The sequence below is a fragment of the Equus caballus genome, chromosome 8, assembly GCF_041296265.1.
Source record: "Equus caballus isolate H_3958 breed thoroughbred chromosome 8, TB-T2T, whole genome shotgun sequence".
Taxonomy (NCBI): Eukaryota; Metazoa; Chordata; class Mammalia; order Perissodactyla; family Equidae; genus Equus; species Equus caballus.
In genome coordinates, this window is record NC_091691.1 from 99,734,692 (window position 1) to 99,753,903 (window position 19,212).

Consider the following 19,212-nt stretch of genomic DNA (forward strand, 5'->3'; position numbering starts at 1 on the left):
TGGGCACAAGGGGTGAAGGGGTGCACTTACATGGTGACTGACAAATAATAATGTACAACTGAGATTTCGCAATGTTGTAAACTACTATGACCTCAATTTTAAAAAAAGCAAAGAATATTGGCGTATCTATAGTAATACCAGATGATTTACACTCTAAGAAAAAAGTATATAAGAACAACCATATAACATTAAAATAAAGCAAACCCTCACAGTTATTTAAGAATGTATATATATGCCATAAATGTATAAAAATGACTAATAGACAACATATTTAGGTTACCTAGAGACGGTGGTGATGGGGGTAGAAGTTGTGATTGGAGAATTGTATACAAAATTGGCTTTAACTCTGTGGTAATTTTTTTATTATTCTAAACTGGGTGGTGGGTACATGGGTACTTGAAATAATTTCATCATATATGTTCCACCTTGAAAATAGTTCATAGCAATAAAAACCATCTCTTCCAAATCTTATTACATGTAACTTTCAATGCAGCAGAGCTGCCCAAGACAAGATACGTGAAGGTTTAGGGCAGAGAGCCCCTGGGGAAGAAAAGCACTATTGATGGGCAAGACAGTTTCATGAGGTTTTGAGGCACCCTCTTTGGGAAGGTAAGAGTATTCTTGATTTAGCAAGATACTCAGATAAACAAGTTACCTAAGCTCCATTTCATCCTCTGGGAAATGTGTGTGGATGTAACAACTCTCTTGCAAGGGAACTGTGAGTCTTAAATGAAACAATGAGAATAAGTAAAGTACTTGCTACATAGTAGGTGTTCCATGAACTGCATCAACATCTTTCTGGAAATGAGGCAGAATAGAACTAGGGAGATGGACTGAAAGAGAAAGGAGGTACTGTTTACTTCCCAAACTCCCCAGGCAAGCAGGGCCCTGCCTCCTGGCTGTGCATACTGCTATCACAGCACTGGCTCTGTTCTGTGTGTAAATTCTGCCTCCCACACACAGGGAATGCTGCACCCTATTCATCTTTGCATTACCTGTCGCCTCCAGCACTGCATCTGTGCATAATAGACACTCAGTCATCATCTGGAGAAGGCTGGAAACACACTGCTGTTTTTGAAAGTGAATATAGACAAATCACAGAAACACTGCAAATATTTGAGTCAGTTTCGGCTCTCTACCTGGGAGCTAGCAAGACCATAAACAAGGATAATGTTTACTAACACTACTATACGTAAACAGCTCGATTTCTTGTTGGATATCCACAATTGACAACAGTGATGATTTACTAAACGTGTTCTTTCCACTTTACAAATACTTCACGTCAGTACTTCTGTTTATGTCACTCAGATGAGTAATATAAGACAAAATTGACCTAAAGTTGGATGACGTAAGATGAAACCTTCTCCGTTAATTTCATACATGTTTCTAAAGAAAACTCAAACAGGCCATTCATTGTTCTTTCCTGCTTATTTCCTCCCCAGCAGTGGGCAGCTGGAGGGTGGGAATTAGGGATTTTACAAAACTCCAGGTAGTGGTGCCAACCACTGATCTCCTGGAGTTTATTCTCGGAGCAGGGAGCGCTCTCACTGACGGCCACTCCAGAGGGCAGAGAGATGAACGGTACTGACAGCCAGGGAGGCCCGGCACCGCTTCGCCTCCCCGCCCAGGGCGCACTGGCGCGCTCAGCCTCCCCGGCCCGCTGCGCTGCTGCTGCATCGGGCAGCTGCCGCCTTCGCTGGGCGCAGGCAGATCCGCAGCTTGCAGAGAGCGCGCGGGTGATGCTAGCAAGGAGGTAGGCGGCGACCCATCCCATTAGGATTTGTCCAGTCTCCGCGCACGCTGTGACTTCCGGGGGAGAAGCGGGGCGGGGGCCCAGGGGACACAGATTTTAGCTACGCTTAGTCCTCACCACGACTCAGTTGCAAGAGAGGTCCCGAGCACCGCCCCTGCCGACCACAGACAAACACAGAAAGAGCGCTCACCCTGTTGACGGCTTGGCATCCCTGCAAAAACTAGAAGGTGGAGACGGAGGCGCCGGCCGGTTGGCAGACACGGGGAGCCCTCTGCACGAACCGCGCCGTGCGCTGCTGCGCCAGGCAGAGCTCGGTGAGCGCCGCGGGAAGGGAGTGGCTCAGAGCAACAGGTGCAGCCCGAAGCCACTCCTGGAGCACGGGAAACGGCCAGCAAGGATCTGGAGACGGTAAGGCGCAGAGAGGGCTCTTTCCACCTCCACGACTGCACCGGCGGGTCCCTCTTCCCCGGCTCGGTGGCCGCGCGGCGGGCAGTGGTGCCTGGGCAGGGGGACCCCTGTGCTCCCGGGACTGCCGTCCCCGCCCGGGAAAGTCCAGCTCGGGGCCCCTGCCCGCGTCCTTTCTCCCGACAGCCCCGCACGAAGACAGTGCCACTAGCACGGCCGCCCGGGCGCGTGCCCATCGAGGAGGCTCAGGCTCGAGAACTCGCGCTCCGCGTGCTCGGCGCTGGGATCCCGGGTGCTCTCCACTTCCCCACGGCGCCCTCTTTCCCCGGCAAGCACCCCTCGCTATGGAGCTAGCGGCCGGGAACCTCAGCGAGGGGAACGCGAGCGAGCCCGAGGCCCCCACCGCAGAGCCGAGGCCGCTCTTCGGCATCGGCGTCGAGAACTTCATCACGCTGGTGGTGTTCGGCCTGATCTTCGCACTCGGCGTGCTGGGCAACAGTCTGGTGATCACCGTGCTGGCGCGCAGCAAGCCCGGCAAGCCACGCAGCACCACCAACCTGTTCATCCTCAACCTGAGCATCGCCGACCTGGCCTACCTGCTCTTCTGCATCCCCTTCCAGGCCACGGTGTACGCACTGCCCACCTGGGTGCTGGGCGCCTTCATCTGCAAGTTCATCCACTACTTCTTCACCGTCTCCATGCTGGTCAGCATCTTCACTCTGGCCGCGATGTCGGTGGACCGCTACGTGGCCATCGTGCACTCGCGGCGCTCCTCCTCCCTGCGGGTGTCCCGCAACGCGCTGCTGGGCTTGGGCTTCATCTGGGCGCTGTCCATCGCCATGGCCTCGCCGGTGGCATACCACCAGCGCCTCTTCCACCGGGACGTCAGCAACCAGACCTTCTGCTGGGAGCAGTGGCCCAACCAGCGCCACAAGAAGGCCTACGTGGTGTGCACCTTCGTTTTCGGCTACCTGCTGCCGCTGCTGCTCATTTGTTTCTGCTATGCCAAGGTGGGGGCGCGGGGCCGGGACGCGCGGGGGAGGGCGGCGGGCGCTGAGGGCCCGGTGGTGGTCCGGTGTGTCCCCGCGCCCTTTGGCCCTCAGCCCTGCAGTTTTCTGGGTAGATTGGCGTGGGGCACCTTCTCCCCGGCAGTTTGCCCTCGCCTCTGCGTGGGCTTGTCCGTTGCAAGTGGCTGAGAAAGTTACTTGGGGTTTGGGAGACGCTGGGGAAAGTTTGCAGTTCACTTCCCGAACGTCCCGCCTGCCCTCCCCTTCCCGGCCCCCGCAGCCCGTAGCCCCGAGGTGTCCTTGCAGCGGGCAGGCGCTCAAACGCCTCCTTCTTAGTGGAGGAAAACTGCTCTGTTTCAGCAACTCAGCGCCCGCGGGATGAAATGAACTTGGCGAGACTGCAGAAGCGCCGCGAGCGCCTGGGCGGTCTGAGCGTGCGGCCTCTCCGGGGTGGCGGCCCGGTACCCCGCCCCCAGTCCTCGGCTGGGACGTGAAGGGGTGACTCCCGTGCGGCCTCTGCCCGCGGGGCACGCGGGGCGGCTCTGTGAGGACCTGGCTCTGGGAAGCCGCTGCCCCTGGCGACAGAACTTCGAATTTTATTTCATGCGCCAGTTTAGCCTTATAAACCCAAGTGTTAAAATAGCATTTCTTCAAAGTCTTGACTCCAGAGATTTTCCAGAAATTCTCCAGAGAATTTCGGATGGGTGGTTTTCCAGCTGCTACGTTCCCCCGGGTTCAGTCCTTTTTAAAAGGTCGTGTAAACAATCTTAAGGGAGGTCTAACAGGTGTCAGGTCTAAAACTCCAACTCTAGAGAGACGCACTGTTGACACAGAGCCGGTCCAGCTGCACCACCCGTTTATTGGGAGATTGTTCTCATCCTCCTTTATGTAGCCTGACAGAGCTCAGCGAACTCACATTGTTTCATTAATAACTCAAGGTTTTGAAGATTTTATACTCATCAAAAAGTCTTAAACCTCTTGATGCAACTTGTTACGTTTAAGAGTATATGCTTAATAATCATGGGCTAGTGACTCATGGGGTCTAGTCCAGCATCCCCAACACACTCCTCAGAATACCATCAGCATTAGAAAAACACCTCTGTAACCAGATTCCGAAATTCGCACCATTTTATCCTCATGTCTCTCCCCTTATTCCTGGGAAGGCTGCGACTGCAGGACCATGACCATGAATAACCAGATGAAGCAGAACAGTAATTTCTTATATCCAATTCATAAACTATTTTTCCCAGCAAAAAAGTTTCACATAAGCCACTTGGTTTTTGTTTTTCCCCTCCTCCTCTATCATCTGTGTAGAGTGATGTCTGTTTTGAATGGTAATCATTTTGCATATTATCTGAAAGAATGGCTTGCATCCAGGGGTTATGTATAAAGAGAGAGAGATGGAGAATTTGGATAAGAACTCTAGCTCGGCTCTTTGGTAAAGAGCTGGTTTATCCACTTAGTCTTCCACAAATGCAGAACAGAGGCTGGTGCTACGCAGCACAGGGATCTGATACGAGTGCCGTCTCACTTAATCTGCATGATAACCTATGGTTGGAGCTATTGTTCCTGTTTTATCCATAAGGAGAAAGGGTTTCAGGGGAGTGAAGCAACTGACCCAGGTTATGAAGCTGCTAAGTGGTTCAGGAAGGATTTTAATGCAGGAATTCCCCGTCCCTGAGGGAGGGGACAGGTGCCGAGAGCCTTGAGGACATGAAGCATGGGACTAGACGCATTCTTAAAAGACTTGGCTTTTAATTCATAATTACCCAAATTAGAACTGAAACATACTCTGCCTTCATTTCCCAAAAATCTTTAGCGAAAATAATTTAGGTCTTCATAAGGAAAACGACAAGGTAAACTTTTAAGAATAAATTAGGCTACATTTCTGTCATTTGGGAGTTTATAAAAATCAGATGTAGGGCAAAGTTTTAAAATCTTTTTAAAAATTCAATAAATACATGATCGCCGGGATTTTTTTATATGGAAATAGTTTGCTTCTAAGAATAGCTGGAAATTTCTTTTGAATTCAAGGTAATATTTGTAAATTAATTCCAATCTTGAATAGGTGAAGATAACAAGGTATTTCAAATTGCTTTCCGTTGGTTCACTTACTAAGTGTATGCTGTCCAGTTAAGGATTTTGATACTTGAATCTTAGGTTCAGAACTTCCATCACTCTTGACATGCCTACCCACCAAGTTCCTCCACATCCCCAGAGATATCTGATGCTCAAGGTGACCTTTGCTCAGGTTTGAGTGTGTGCCTTCCTACACGCACTCCTAAAAGCTCAGAAGGATGGAGAAATGCTGCCAGGTCATCATCAACTTTAAAATAAATATAATCATAATTCTTCACGATACCTGCACTTTTTCTCCTTTGATGACAAGAACTTCATGGAGATGCATCATGATATATTAATACATGCTCTTAGTGTAGGCTGTTGAAGTGAAACAGAGCTAAGAAAACACACTGGGGTATTTTGTTCATTGACCACTCAACAAGGTTCCTTAGGCATTTTGAAGTTTCTGAACTGTGACCCAGCTGGGTTTGTTGAAGGAATGAATAGAGCCCTGGGCACCATTATGAAGCAGATAACATTTTGACTTTTCTGTTCTGACCTCCTTTCCAGGGGTCCCTCTCTGATTTTGTTTTACAGCCTCTCCTCTGTTCTCTCCTCTGTCCCTTGTCCTCTGTGACCAGAGTCCTCCTGTGGTCTCCTACTGGGAAGGCTGCCACCAAGGAACTGAACGAGGCCTGTCCTCTCCTGGCAGGGTCCTTCTTCCAGCTCTTTCCTTTCCCCTTGAAAGACTTTCTCATCTGCTCCTGCAGAAACTCCTATCTTTGCCTTACATTTAGTTTTTGGTACCCCAATTTCTGCTGACAGGACAGTAAACTAACCCATTGTCAACGTATTGAGAGTGATCCCAAATTCAACGTAGCAAGTGAAAGGCTTGTCTTGTAGATGTTACTCAGCCTCTGTAGGAAGCGAGAAGTATTTTAGTAGGGCTGGGAATTTGGAGCCAGAAATTCCTACCCTAATGATGTCTGCTCAAACTGTGTGGGACTCGTAAGGTCGATAAATAAATCCTGTGGTTTCTCCATTAAGGTGTGACTGATTTCTCCGGAAGTGCTGCATCTAGCTAAGTGGAGCAGGTTTGCAATACGTCCAATTCGATTACGTTATTTCCATGCTGTGGTGCTAGAGGGAAACAAGGAAGTGTCTGCAGTGTGGCTTCCAGTTCTGAGAGACTCGCGGGGCAAGCTATAGACACCCCCGAATCCGTTAGTCATCCAGAGGCGAATCTCCCCTATCCTTTCCTATCCTCAGAGAGGATACAAAAACGTACTCAAGTGCCAGTCTGCAGGCTTGGTTGGCCCTGTGACATAAGACCAAGCTTATGTTGTAAATTTTTATCTGTAACCCAAATGTTTCACATCGTTTCTCTTGAGTAGGACACTGGCAAGAGAAGACAAAAACAGTTTCTCTAGTGAATGAAGACAGCGTCCCTCAAGGAGACTCCCTGACAGGCACATTAGTTGTAAAACCTTGCTAAACAGTCTATGAATCATGAGTGACACTGCATCCCCAGATGTAAGTCATCTGAAGCACAGCCCAGGGGGAACAGTTAGAACAAGGAATGGAGGGAGGCCTGACCAGCGGAGGTTTGCTTGAAGGAGACTTGTAGCAGAGACGGCCCATGAAGGGAACACAGGTTTACCTTGGAGCAAATGCTGGCCACACGGGAGAGCCGTCTGATTATATCTCCTTTATTTCCTCGCTTGCTCTCCACATTGGATGGTGCACGGCAGGGAAGTCTCTAGTTTTTCCACATATCTAGGAGTTAACATCTTGTTCCACATGTAGCAGGGACCTGGTGATTGATAAAATGTAGACTCTTGGGGGAAACCAAGGTGGAAGGTAGACCCACACAATGTATATATGGATAGCGGTGTGGCTTTCTGGACAAAACCCCAGAGCTATGTGCACCAGAACTCTCTGCACACACAAGCTGTGACAGCCACCCGCACCGGGATTTGCCTCACTGTTAGGAAAATAGAGGCAGTGGGCAATTCATATTCATTGTTACTTTATCACGTTATGTGTATTTCAATTTGAATGATTTTCTAAATAATGGTATCACCATTTTAGAATGTCAAGAAGTGTCAATGCAAAATAGACAATGAATTGTGGGGTATGAGGCAAACCGATTTTACTAGTCTGTGTTTTTCAGGTCCTTAATCATTTGCATAAAAAGTTGAAGAACATGTCAAAGAAGTCAGAAGCATCGAAGAAAAAGGTAATACGCACAAATTTATGTTACATAAGCCACTTTTCCAAGCTTAGTTTATTTTTCTTCTTAATTATCCTCACATTTCCCAATGCCTGTAAACTTGAGGTTCCTTGGCACAGATGTTTGAAATGAACCTCTTACCATCAGGCCTAGGGGGATGGAGAGCAGCTCTGGTGGGAGCCCCGCAGATGACCGCATGCTGCAGAAAAGCGCAGCTGGGACGTGGGGAGGGGAGGAAACGCGTTTCTGAATTCTGGCCTCTTGGGAGGCGTGTTCCAGGTCGACTGGGACAGTGGGCAGTTGCTGACATCCATAATTTGCATGAAAATTAATAATTTTATTGCATATTTACCATTTCTGATGTGACTCTGGAAGCCTGATTTAATTCTCGGCCGAGAGGGCGTTGTTAGGATCTCTCGCTAAAGCCCCCGGAGCGGGTGCGCCGTCAGTCCGCCCTCCGCCGGCACTGGTGCTCCCGTCGCCCAGAGGGCAGAGAATTACAGAGGGAAGGAGGCCTCAAGGGGAGTTCTACCCGTTTTCAGTTCTTTCTCATCAATTCCTGATTTAAACAAGCTCCTCCTGAGTAATATTAAAGCATCCTTCTATTTATTACATTTCACATTTTGAGGAAAAACTGTTTTATGAATCAGGATTAATTTAACCCTTACTTGGATAGTGCCTGTATAATTAATGATTTCAGAAGGTAGAATGAAAGTAGCATGAGATGACTAGACCATATGATTAGGAAGGAGGAGAGTATAATTAGGCATTTTACCATAAATATTAGTCATAGCATCTTAAAAATATCTTGTTTTTCTTTCTAAATATTTATTATGATCGGTGACATAATTTTCAGAAATTATAGTTTAGATAATCATATTTATTTGAAAAATCCTACTTAAAAGCACAGATCTTCCTGACTTTCCATGTTTATAAACAATAATGTGGCAAAAAACACATCTGTTCCCAGAATCAACGAAAGGCAGTAGTAGACAGTTGATTAAAAAGCACAAAATTTAGCTTGTATTATTTAAAACCATCCTTGAGCTCTCAGGACGACCACCGAGGAATAACAGGTGTGGCATAAATGACGAGACTGTCTCACGGTTGCGTGTCACTGATCGTCCTTACATCTGCACGGTTATTATGTAGGTTTTATTTTAAGCTCCTGGATCCCTCTTTACAACAGCTGGCGAAGTGTTAGGCTGTATGAGTGGAATGAGCCCTAAAAGCTGCTCTTTTCCTGTTTTCCATGATGTGTTGTTATGCTGGAGTTTTCCCAATTTTTTAGTGTAACACTTAATTTTTCCTTTGAGCCACACTTCTCATCTCCAAGAAAATGATTCATTAAAAGCAATTAGGGCCTGTTTGTAATTTCCCCCAGACAGTTATTTAGAGAGCACGTGCCCCACACAGGAAGGGCTGACCTGGGGAATCTAAGAGGAGCTGGCTCCTCACAGAAGCTGACCCGGGAATGGAAGCGTTCTTCACCATCGAGAGCATTTGGAGTCGGGGAGGAAGAGGTTAACAGCCTTAAGGAGGGAGAGGCTTGCTGGACACTTACAGAGGTGATGCCCTTGATAGAAGGCTTATTGGTGCAAAAGATCTTGTGCTCATGCAAGGAGCCAAATAAGACATCTCTTTCCCATTGGCTGGATCTTACTTGCATGCAAGCATTAGTTTTAGTCCCTGTATTTGAAAAGTGTTGCAGAATAATTGTGAAAGTTCCAGAGGATAAAGTGATTAAAAGAATGAAAATAGGTCTTATCAGAAATGATTAGAAAAGCTTCTGTTTTATCTTACAATAAAATGGTCTAAAGATTAGTGATTAGTTTAGCAATTACTTTGTTTAATGTGTGTGTATGCATGTAAGTACATATGTATGTGTCTATATGTACATGTGTGTATGTATGTACATGTGTGTGTGCATGTTATATGTGTGTGCATAAATGTAATTCTTACCAAGGGAGAAGGGCTTAACATTTGAAGGGGGGAAGATTTTATCGTCCATTCTTACAGCCTCTGGCCCTTAGTAGCCACAGAACAGATGTCAGGTCTCTTTTAATATATTTAATTGCTTCCTTGTTTGCATAGAACAAATAAAGCATGGTGCTGGTGTGTGTGTGTGTGTGTGCACGTGTGTGTGTGTATGTGCATCTAAGAAAGAGAGAGCAGAGTGTTGCAGGGGAGGGGTAAAAAGGGGGAGTGGGATGAGCGAGGAGAAGAAGTGGAGAGGAGACGGCAAAGAGATGGGAGACAGCAGAGGGACAGCAGAGAGAGATCTGGACTAGAACAGAAAGCGAGACCACGTTGTTGATTCCTGAAAGCAGGAAGGGATGGCTCATTGCCGGTGTTCCCTGGGTCTCAGCACAGGAAAGTATAACTGGCACGTGTCCGTGTTCCCTTTTTGGTGCATAATGGATCAATGTGATATAGATTTTGATAGTTTTCTCATTTAAATTTCACTTGTTTCCAGCTCCTCCTCTCAATGGCAAAGTAGAATTCCCCTTCTCTGTGCTACATCCATCTACACAGGGACTTCTTGTTAGGGTTTATAATAATCATGGGGCAGAGAGTGAGGGCTTTCGTGATAAAGATGCTGAGCCGTTATTCTGCATGCTTGGAGGAAAATACAAAAGGCTGATTTCCATTGCAGAAAAGTAGTAATAGTAGTCTAGGGCCCTGTGATTGATTAAATGCTTTGCTCGAATTCTGCCAGATACAAAGACGTGTTTTCTGGCACGAGGTTGATCAGACTCTGAAACAAGATTCTTAAATAATCTCAAGAAGACTTCAGACAGAGATAGACATCCGTGTTGGGGGCACATCCAGGAGGAAATGGACGAGAGGACCTCTGGGTACCCGCTCCTCTGCTGGGTTCTTTTAAAAGTTGCTTCTTTTTTTTCTCCCTCTCTGACCTGAAGTAATTCAGTAAGCTTTTTGGCTGTCATTTATACAATTTATGAAACGTTTTTCATCATTCTCATCTTTTAGTCACTTTTTTCTTCCCAGCCATGTTCCATTAGACATACTGTGAGCAAAAATTTTGAAGAAAAAACAGATGTCTCAGATGACTTGAAAAAGATCATCTCACAGGAAGAAGAGAGATTATTTTTCAGATACTTTCAGCCTAAAAAGCAAAAAGAAATGAAGCTAATAAAGAGCCCAGTCTCAAGTATCATAAAAATTAGTATAGAGATTGAGGACATAATTTTAAATGATGACTTTTTTTCTCTGTCAAAAGATAAGATCGTGATTCCGTAGGCTACATGGACAAAGGGGGTCAGCAGTAGATGCACTGGGTACAACTCCGTCTCTGATTGAGGCAAATGATACTATAAGAAATGAAACAAAATCAGCCTTGCTCTCTCCAGATGGGAGTTCTGTCCTTACATTCTGACGTTTCAAAGGGAGAGACAGGAAGCAGCTTTTCTGAGTCTTTCTGAGGGAAAGATGTGGATCAGCCTTAGGGTCCATTGAGATGGAGGAGATACCATTGCCTTTAACTTGAGCTGGGTGAGATAATTCGCTTTTGTTGTGGGTTTTATGTAATCCATCAGTGGTTCTTCAAACACTTGCCTAAGCTGTTCTGAAAGGCAGATTCCTGGGTGCGTATCTGATACTCTCTGCCAGCTGAGCGGAGCCATGGGGGATGAGGCCTAGAACTCTGAATTTTTAAACAAGCAGCGCCCTGGGTAATGGTAACGATGAGCACACTGACTTGCTTAAACCCCAGGTTTGGGATTAGTGCAATGTGTTAGTTTGACCAGATCTTTAACTTGGAGCCAGCGTATTCTGGGCACGTGGTTTTCTGAACTGGGCATGGGGAGCAGTGGTGAATTTAGGAGGATGCTGTTCTGTCCCAATGGACTTCTTTCCTGCGTGCCCCCTCCCCCGTCTTCTCAGTTCCCTGGGCCTGGAGGCCTACAAGCAGCTGTTCAAGGGAGACAGAAGAAGAAAATCTTCTACTGTTTCCAACTCTGCACATGGACACATTCATCTAACTTGATGTCACCATGGCTGGCTTGGTGTCAGCACAAGGACTGCAGCACTGAGTGCTAGAGCCCCAGTGCAGAGCACTGACCGTGTACCAGCTGAGAGGACGCAGCTATGACGGACTGAGGTGCCAGATGAAAGAGGGAGAAGATGGTCAATCCCTGAAGATATCTTGCTGGGAGCACAGTCAGGGCTGAGAAACATCATATTAAACTCTTTGGGGAACAGCCTTAGATAAATGACATAGTTTATGTAAGTACCCATTAAGTATTCTTTCCCAATATTTATATCGTAAATTGTAATCCAGTCACCTTACAAAGTTACGGGTAGACCAAGAAAAAGAACCTTGCTCATGGTTCTGAGAAGACCAGTGGGATTACTAAAAATAAAAGGTAAATTTTGAATGAACGGCAAACACACATAGCTAACACACACGCCATAGGAAACATGGCATATTCACGCACACTGCCACTGGCCCTACGGATCCTGATACGGCATGGATCTTAGGAGTAAGCTGCTGGGGTCTATTTCTGCCCTAAGCTTGGTACTTAGGAAGAACCTCCTAAACGAAGCAATGAAATGGAATACCCAGAGGGCATTCTTTTTGTGAAGTAGAGAGATGTTCATATTATCTTAGAATGGAAAGATGAGGTTTTCTGTTCTATTTGAAGGTGTCATCATGTCTAGATTGCTCTGATGAGATCATCTGGGAATGGCGTCTCCGTGCACTAATGGAATGGCCGTGCAGTAATGGTTGATAGCAGGCATTCCCTTAATATATGGGAGCAAGTCACACGTTTGCTCTATGTGTTGTGCACTGTGAGCAGTTGATGTGTGTGCTCTTGCACCCTATACAAACCTGCCATCAGGGTTATACCTGAGTCGTTGTAAGTGTTTAAAGGGACGAGGCACAGTGAGGGAACCATTCCATTGGGTCATCCTCTCCACAGGAGAGGGGGTCCAGGCCCAGGGAGGTTACCTCACTTTCCAAAGGTCGTCCAACTGTTTATGGCTAATGTCAGTGCTGGGCCTTTGCACAATCCATGGTGCCTTTTGATGGTGAGCTTAACTCTCACCTCCTGGCCCTCCTGAGCACTGCCTTTGTTCTGACTTTGACCTGAAATCCGACTGTCTCTACCATCTCTGCCTCCCCCTGGTTAGAAACTCCCCGGCTTCCAGCCCATCTCTTCGACAGACTTGTACTTGTGTCTGCTGCTGCCTAGCATTGGTCCTTTCTGAGCTGGGCTCTTCCTCGTTATATTCTGGGCGTCCTTTCCTACATTCGTAGGAAGTGATGGAAAAGTCGTGTTGTCATGCGGGAATACCCCCAGAGGCAGCGTGGTGGGGTGACTGCTCCCCGCCCACCAGCGTTGCTGCGGGGGGTAAGGTCTGCGTTTTCCGTTTGGAAAAGTTTGTGGTGACGCAGTGATTTCTTAGTCATGAAATCTCTCTCCTGTGTCTTACTCTCCCTCAGTGTGAAGTCATGAGAAAAAGAAGCCTCCATGTGTTGTTTCTTCTTCTTCCTTCTCTTCTCTCCTCCTGGCCCCCTTCCTCTTGTTCATGGATGTTAGTCAGGATTATTTCTGTGTAGAAGGGAGCAGAGCCCGGCAGCCCCCAGGTAAAGCTTGGATTCCCCTCCAGCGTCGTGACTAAGAGGTCAGGGAAGACCCGTGCCTTGCACTTGCCTGGTCTGGGATGTGCTGTGACACCCAGGGGTCCCAGCTTTCACGTTTCCGCTCCACAAATTGAGCAGACTTTTAAAATGTCACTACCTGGACCAAACCTGACAAAGAACAGAGGTGACCTGATTCCTAACCTACAGGCCAGGGCCTCTTGTGGTCTTCATGTCCCGTTTTCCTCGGAGGAGTAAACTCCCTGGTGGGGTGAACTGGGGAGCTGAGGCCGTCGTACACAGGGGCCAGGAAACGTCCTCCTGTGATTCAGTTAGAGAGCTGGGACGCCCGCTGTCTTCTGGGGCTGGTACTGCCCGTGTAACTGCCACGACGCTGTGCTGTACAGGCAGCCCGGGGTGCGAGTGGAGCGGGAGATGCAGTTCATGGGGACCGGGCAGATGCTGTAGGCTGTTCTCCCCTGTGTCTGAGCCGTGCGTAGCTGGGTTTGGGATCACGTAGAGCTGCTCCTGGCTCTAACTTTGCCTTCAGCTGTGGGACGCTCGGCACTTGTCTTACCCTTCTAAGTCTCAGTTTCCCCATCTGCAACCCACGGATCATTACAGGGTCTGATTCACGGGGTAGTTGGGGGACTAAATGAAAACTGCACACAGCCAGCAGTCATCAGTGTCGGTTCTCAGTGCCACCCACCACTGCCCTGGCTCTGCTGTAGCCATCGGGCAGTCGAGTGCCTGTTTGGCTTCCTGAGCTGTGCTTATTGAAGTAGGGTAACCTTGTAAGAAAAAGCAATCAGCTGATTGCCTTGTATTTATTATTTAAAAAATATTAAACTCCTTTCATTAAGGCGTTTTAATAAAATAGGCCACGGTCTTTTGTTGGACTCCGTGGAGATAGAGTTTTCAATTAAGCACAACGTTAGCTTCCTAGTTGTTGCCTTTCAACACGTACTGAGCCAGCGACGTTGAAACACAGGAGAAGTGCCTGAAGGCCTTGTCTCAGCCCTTGGGGTTTGCAGCCCATTGGGGAGGTGGTGTGTGTGCACACAAAGCAGGCTGCAGACGGGGAAGCAGGGGGTGGCATAGGGCACGAAGCATGGCCCACAGGAGGTAAGGCTCCTCTTGCGTTGAGGGAAGACTTTCTCCAGTCATCAGCTCAGCAGAAATCTCAAAGGAAGCACATGGACGCTGTGTCTGATTTCCAAGCATTTCTGCTTTCAGAGCAGCAAGGGAAGGTTAGCATGCAGGCAAACACACAGGACTGCTCAGGCCTTCGACGGAGACTGAGGTGCGCGCCAGTGCATTTGGGAAGCCATGTGTGGCGGTCTTTAACTTGCCAAAATTTAACGAGGAGAAATAAGCATCCTCACCTGGCTGCTGAGGCAGCTCACTGGTGGCAGTCTCACTGCGCGCCACGCTGCAGAGCGTCGTAGGCGTTCAAGTGACAGTGCTCAATCTGCACGTTTCTATTCCGTGATTCAAAGCACGCTCCCATCATCCACCTGTGTTTCACACGTGTGGTAAAATTATTCCTACGGAAGTTGGTGGCAGGTCCTGAAGAAGTTTTGAACAAAATTGTTACACAAAGTAAAGGTTAACGCTTAAAGCAGATTTAGCATCTACTTGGTGCCATGAAAGATACATAAAATTGTCTTAGGGCGTGTTTTAAAAGGCCGTACTCTTTTTCTGTTGTAACCCATGCCTTTCCTCTCTTGTCGTCTTCTTCTAGACGGCGCAGACGGTTCTGGTGGTGGTGGTGGTTTTTGGGATATCCTGGCTGCCGCACCATGTCATCCACCTCTGGGCTGAGTTTGGAGTCTTCCCACTGACCCCTGCTTCCTTCTTCTTCAGAATCACGGCCCACTGCCTGGCGTACAGTAATTCCTCGGTGAATCCCATCATATACGCATTTCTCTCTGAAAATTTCAGGAAGGCCTACAAGCAAGTGTTCAAGTGCCACATTCGCAATGAATCTTCTCTCAATGATAATAAAGAAAATAAAAGTCGAATGGACACCCCACCATCAACCAACTGTACTCATGTGTGAGAAGGGTACAGTGAAATACTTTATTGTGGAGTTCCCGTGGATGTGGATCAGACACACACAATGAGGTGATACGCAAGGCTGCGACTTGTTAGCCTAACAATGATTCATATTATTTTAATTAAATTCCACTTGTGTTTAAGAGTACTTTGATCCATTTATGAAATCCCTAGGTCTAGTGAAGATTATTTCTAAATTTTATTTTATTTCTAAATTATATTTCAAAGACAAAAGAAAATACTATATAGTTTTATACTCTACAGAAATGAACGTTTCATAGAATTCCACAGGCATGTTCAATTCTTCGTTCAGTAAGGAAAAAGGACCTATAAATATGGTCAGAAATACTTGCGATCTACATTCTGAAACAAATTTATTTAGAAAAAGCATTTATGCATTAGTTCTTCAATTTCAAGAAAAGGAGTACTATTATAAGCTATATGTTTTAGAATATGATTGTGGACACACAAAGTTTTCCCTGAATTTTATTTTTGTGGCTATTTATGCAGAGATATCTATTAACTGAAAACACAACTCTGCTAAGTTCCTTTGCACAGGGCACACTTCCTCCCAGTTGTGAACAGTGTACAGGCTTCAGCGGGTGTGCGGCGTCCAGGTGTGATGGTGAGGTCTGCGATGTTTGTCTCAGGAGGCCAACGCAGTGTTGCAGCAGTGGCTCCAGGGCATTAGTTGTTGGAGCTGTCGATTAGAAACCGTCCTGTGAGCTCAGGCTTTGTAGAGTTGACTAAAAAAAATCAGGAAGCAGTGCCAAGTGCAACTCGTCTAGTAGCAGAAGCTGTGAATGAGGCTTTGAGAAAGAAACTGGGCATTAAAATTGCTTATCTACTTGGTCAAGGTATTAGCTATGCATTGGATGGAACTTATCCAAAAGAGAGATTAAAAAAAAAAATCAGTGAAGGTAGACGTCGATGGTCAATGTGTAGATGATCATTTCTATGGGGCCAAAGACTAGTCAGAATTCAGGAAGTCATGTGGCACACAAGGAAAGCACTAAACATTTGATTCAGATGTTTGAAGAAAACAAATCTTGTGAATGGATATATCTAGAGATATCTTATCTTGTAAACAAGTGCTTTTTTCATTAAATCTGTAATGCTGTGTAATGCACATTTACCCCAAATAATATTCTCTCTGAAAGTGTTAATTTTGGGTTAAAATCATCACAACTTGAGTTTCAAATGTAGTTTTCATGACAATCTCATATTTATTCATGTTTACAAGGAGAAAATGGTGTGAAAAGATTAAATTATCCTATACTGGAAAATAATTTCCAGACTGCAAGACTTTGCTATATTTTAGAAGGATACAAAAGCAAGATCTTGAAGAAAAGGATTTTGTGTAATGTACAGCTGTGTCAAATCAGGACTCCATATGAAATATCAAATTTTAAATCAACAAACAAACTCACTGTAAGTCTTTGCATGTTAAATTCTCTGGCTCATCACTTATTTTCACTGATGATATTCCTTCACCAAACAGTGTTTACATTTGCGATGGTATAAATAGCTCTCTGGACAGAATAGGAGAAAATTGTTAGAGAGGATGGGAAGTCATGAGCTTTCACGTTTTGTGGCTGAGGAAAGAAGTGGTGTATATATATATGTGAATATTTTAAAGAACAGCGTAAGTCTTTTGCACAGAAATTTTCTGCACGTTATTCAAATAGAGCAGCAGAAACATTTTATCCTGTCAATGATACCTCATGTGCTTTGTGGAATGCGAAGTTGCCATCCCTGACCCCAGAATGACTTCTCTGTGTGGACTCCCACGTCGGTTTGATGAGGTGCCCCCCGGTTGCCTTTGTACTTCCATGGATGCAAACGATTTTCTTCACCGTGAATGACCCCTTGTTTTCCTCTTCTGATTCCTATGCACATACACGGAAGTATTGAAAAAAATACAATAGCTGATGCTGCTATTTTCTAAGAAGCAAATTGAAAACGTGCTTCAGCATGATGTATTACCCATGTTATTCCTCCAGTTCCTCCCGGAGCAGTTGGCATGATGGAAGCTAGAGGCACAGCACCAAAGTAATAACTGGAACCTGCAAAACCCCAACTTTGCTGAGTGTGTAAATGCAAATTGCTACGTTGTATAGTTAGATAGGATGGGCCTCCTGCCCTCCTCTTTTAATCAGTTCCTCTCATTCAGAGTTTAGGGTGTCTACTTCTACGGCAGATTTTGATACTGATGATAACTTATGTCCTGCAAAGATGGAAACCTATATGAAGTTTTCTGAATGAGGAGTTCCAGCAGAAGTTGTAACAGACTTCAGTTACCCGGAGAAGTGCTGGGGGATGCTCTGCGTTGGCCCAGCGTCTGCTGCCCAGGTGGGTGTTTTCCTGGTGTATAGTTAATGTGACAAATTCAGAAGCACCTTCTCTTCCTTCATCAAATAAAGAAGGCCTCCCAAACACACGCCTTTTCCCCCGGCAGCCAGACTAATGGAGAAATACCGTGCGTGCCTTTGAAGTCGTGATGCTTGAAAACCATGTTTTTCAGTGAACTTCAAAAAAAATTGATGCATTCTCCTCAGATTTGGCTGCCTCAGGGCAGGTGGACCTTTTCTGGGCTTTTTGCTGTCACATAGGGAGACAGGCTCTGGAACGTTTAAATGGCTGAAATGCTTACTCTGTCACAGGGACAGGCAACAATTTCAGTTTCTTACTGATGAATATAGTGACGTGGTTGGAAAGACTTTCTTGTCCTGTATTCCCAGGAGATTTCTTAAATAGATTCTCTCTCTGCTATTTTGACCATGTATGTGCTCAGCGACCTCCCCAGGCCTGGGGCCGTTTTCTGAACATTTTAGGTAAATACTTGTGCTTTTAATGAAATCCTTCTACTGCACATGTTGGAAATGAACCATTTCCTTCTTCCCTACCCTCAACCTCTAGTGCTTCTATCGTAACTTGCTTGTATCCAGAATTCCTCATTCTTGTGTTTACCATAGCAGAATTCCTCCTTCATCTCGGATATAAGGAGTTAGAGTGGGGAGGAGGGTGAGGGCTGAACTGCATGAGCCGTGCAAGGCTAAGACCTTGTGTGACTCAACCTGAAATTGGGATATTGCAAATGACCGCGTTTGCTTGCTGTCTCAGATGCACTGAGACAGTGCCGTGATCATTCCCATATGTTAACTGAAACCCAGGGTCCAGCTTCTTCTGGGCAGGAGACGGCAACTTATCTAAGCACCCATTTCCTTTCCACAGGTGGCCGTAGACACCTGTAACCCTGAAACGCTTGTGTCGAAGCAGCAGTACATTGAGCAAAATAAAGCATTGTTTAGCTTCACCATGTTCTTACTTAAAAGGATTTACTAAGTACATCTATATAAACTACATAGTAGGGTAAATTGGGTAAATATATCAATGTGGCTACTTCCTCTGGCAACTTATCCTCTAATATTTGTAAACTTCGATCAGTGCTGGTTGTAAATATCTCCCAGGTTTTATATTTGTCAGTGACTTTCTTTTTAAGGTAATCAAATTTTTTGACCTTTAAAAAAATGTGCATATTACGTAATTTGTCAAGTAGATATTAATGACTTGTTTATTTTTAAAATATTATATATAGTAAGAGTACGTTGCTTAAAATGCTGCTAGTTACTTATTGTTTTGGAAGGAGTAAATTACAAAATGGTAATTATATATGATTTTAATTTGTACTGTGTTTTAGTTTATTTTATTAAATTTTTTCATTTGCTGAGGAATATTCACCCTGGGCTAACATCTGTTGCCAATCTTCCTCTTTTTGTATGTGAGCCACTGCCACAGCATGGCCACTGACAGATGAGTGGTGTAGGTCTGTGCCCGGGAAGCGAACCTGGGCTGCCAAAGCGACGTGAGCCAAACTTCACCACTAGGCCACTGGGGCTGGCCCTGTACTGTATTTTAACATTTTCTCTTTTCTTGAGGCTGAAGAACAATTTAAACTGCTGAAACCATCTTTGATGTGGGCTGTGTCTAGATCAGGCAAGCATATCTCAGGAGAGTGGACCATAAATCGTAATACATCACAGACTCTAGATGGTGGTTTCTTTTCTTAGTGTGGCAGATTCACTCA

At 45.8% G+C, this 19,212-nt stretch overlaps 1 protein-coding gene across 1 annotated transcript; it reads left to right on the forward strand.

Moving 5' to 3' along the window:
- Positions 1-1,726: 1,726 nt before the first annotated feature.
- On the forward strand, positions 1,727-18,865 carry GALR1 (galanin receptor 1). Its single transcript, XM_001494643.7, has 3 exons — positions 1,727-3,168; positions 7,400-7,465; positions 14,812-18,865. Exons 1-3 carry the CDS (start codon positions 2,503-2,505, stop codon positions 15,127-15,129), a joined length of 1,050 nt encoding a protein of 349 aa, XP_001494693.2. The 5' UTR covers positions 1,727-2,502; the 3' UTR covers positions 15,130-18,865.
- The last annotated feature ends 347 nt before the right edge of the window (positions 18,866-19,212 follow it).

Excerpts from the sequence above, each read along its gene's own strand:
- GALR1 (XM_001494643.7), top strand. The coding sequence starts at position 2,503 with ATGGAGCTAGCGGCCGGGAACCTCAGCGAGGGGAACGCGAGCGAGCCC. Across the intron at positions 3,169-7,399 it reads TTTGTTTCTGCTATGCCAAG|GTCCTTAATCATTTGCATAA; the intron begins GTGGGGGCGCGG and ends TGTGTTTTTCAG. Across the intron at positions 7,466-14,811 it reads CAGAAGCATCGAAGAAAAAG|ACGGCGCAGACGGTTCTGGT; the intron begins GTAATACGCACA and ends GTCTTCTTCTAG.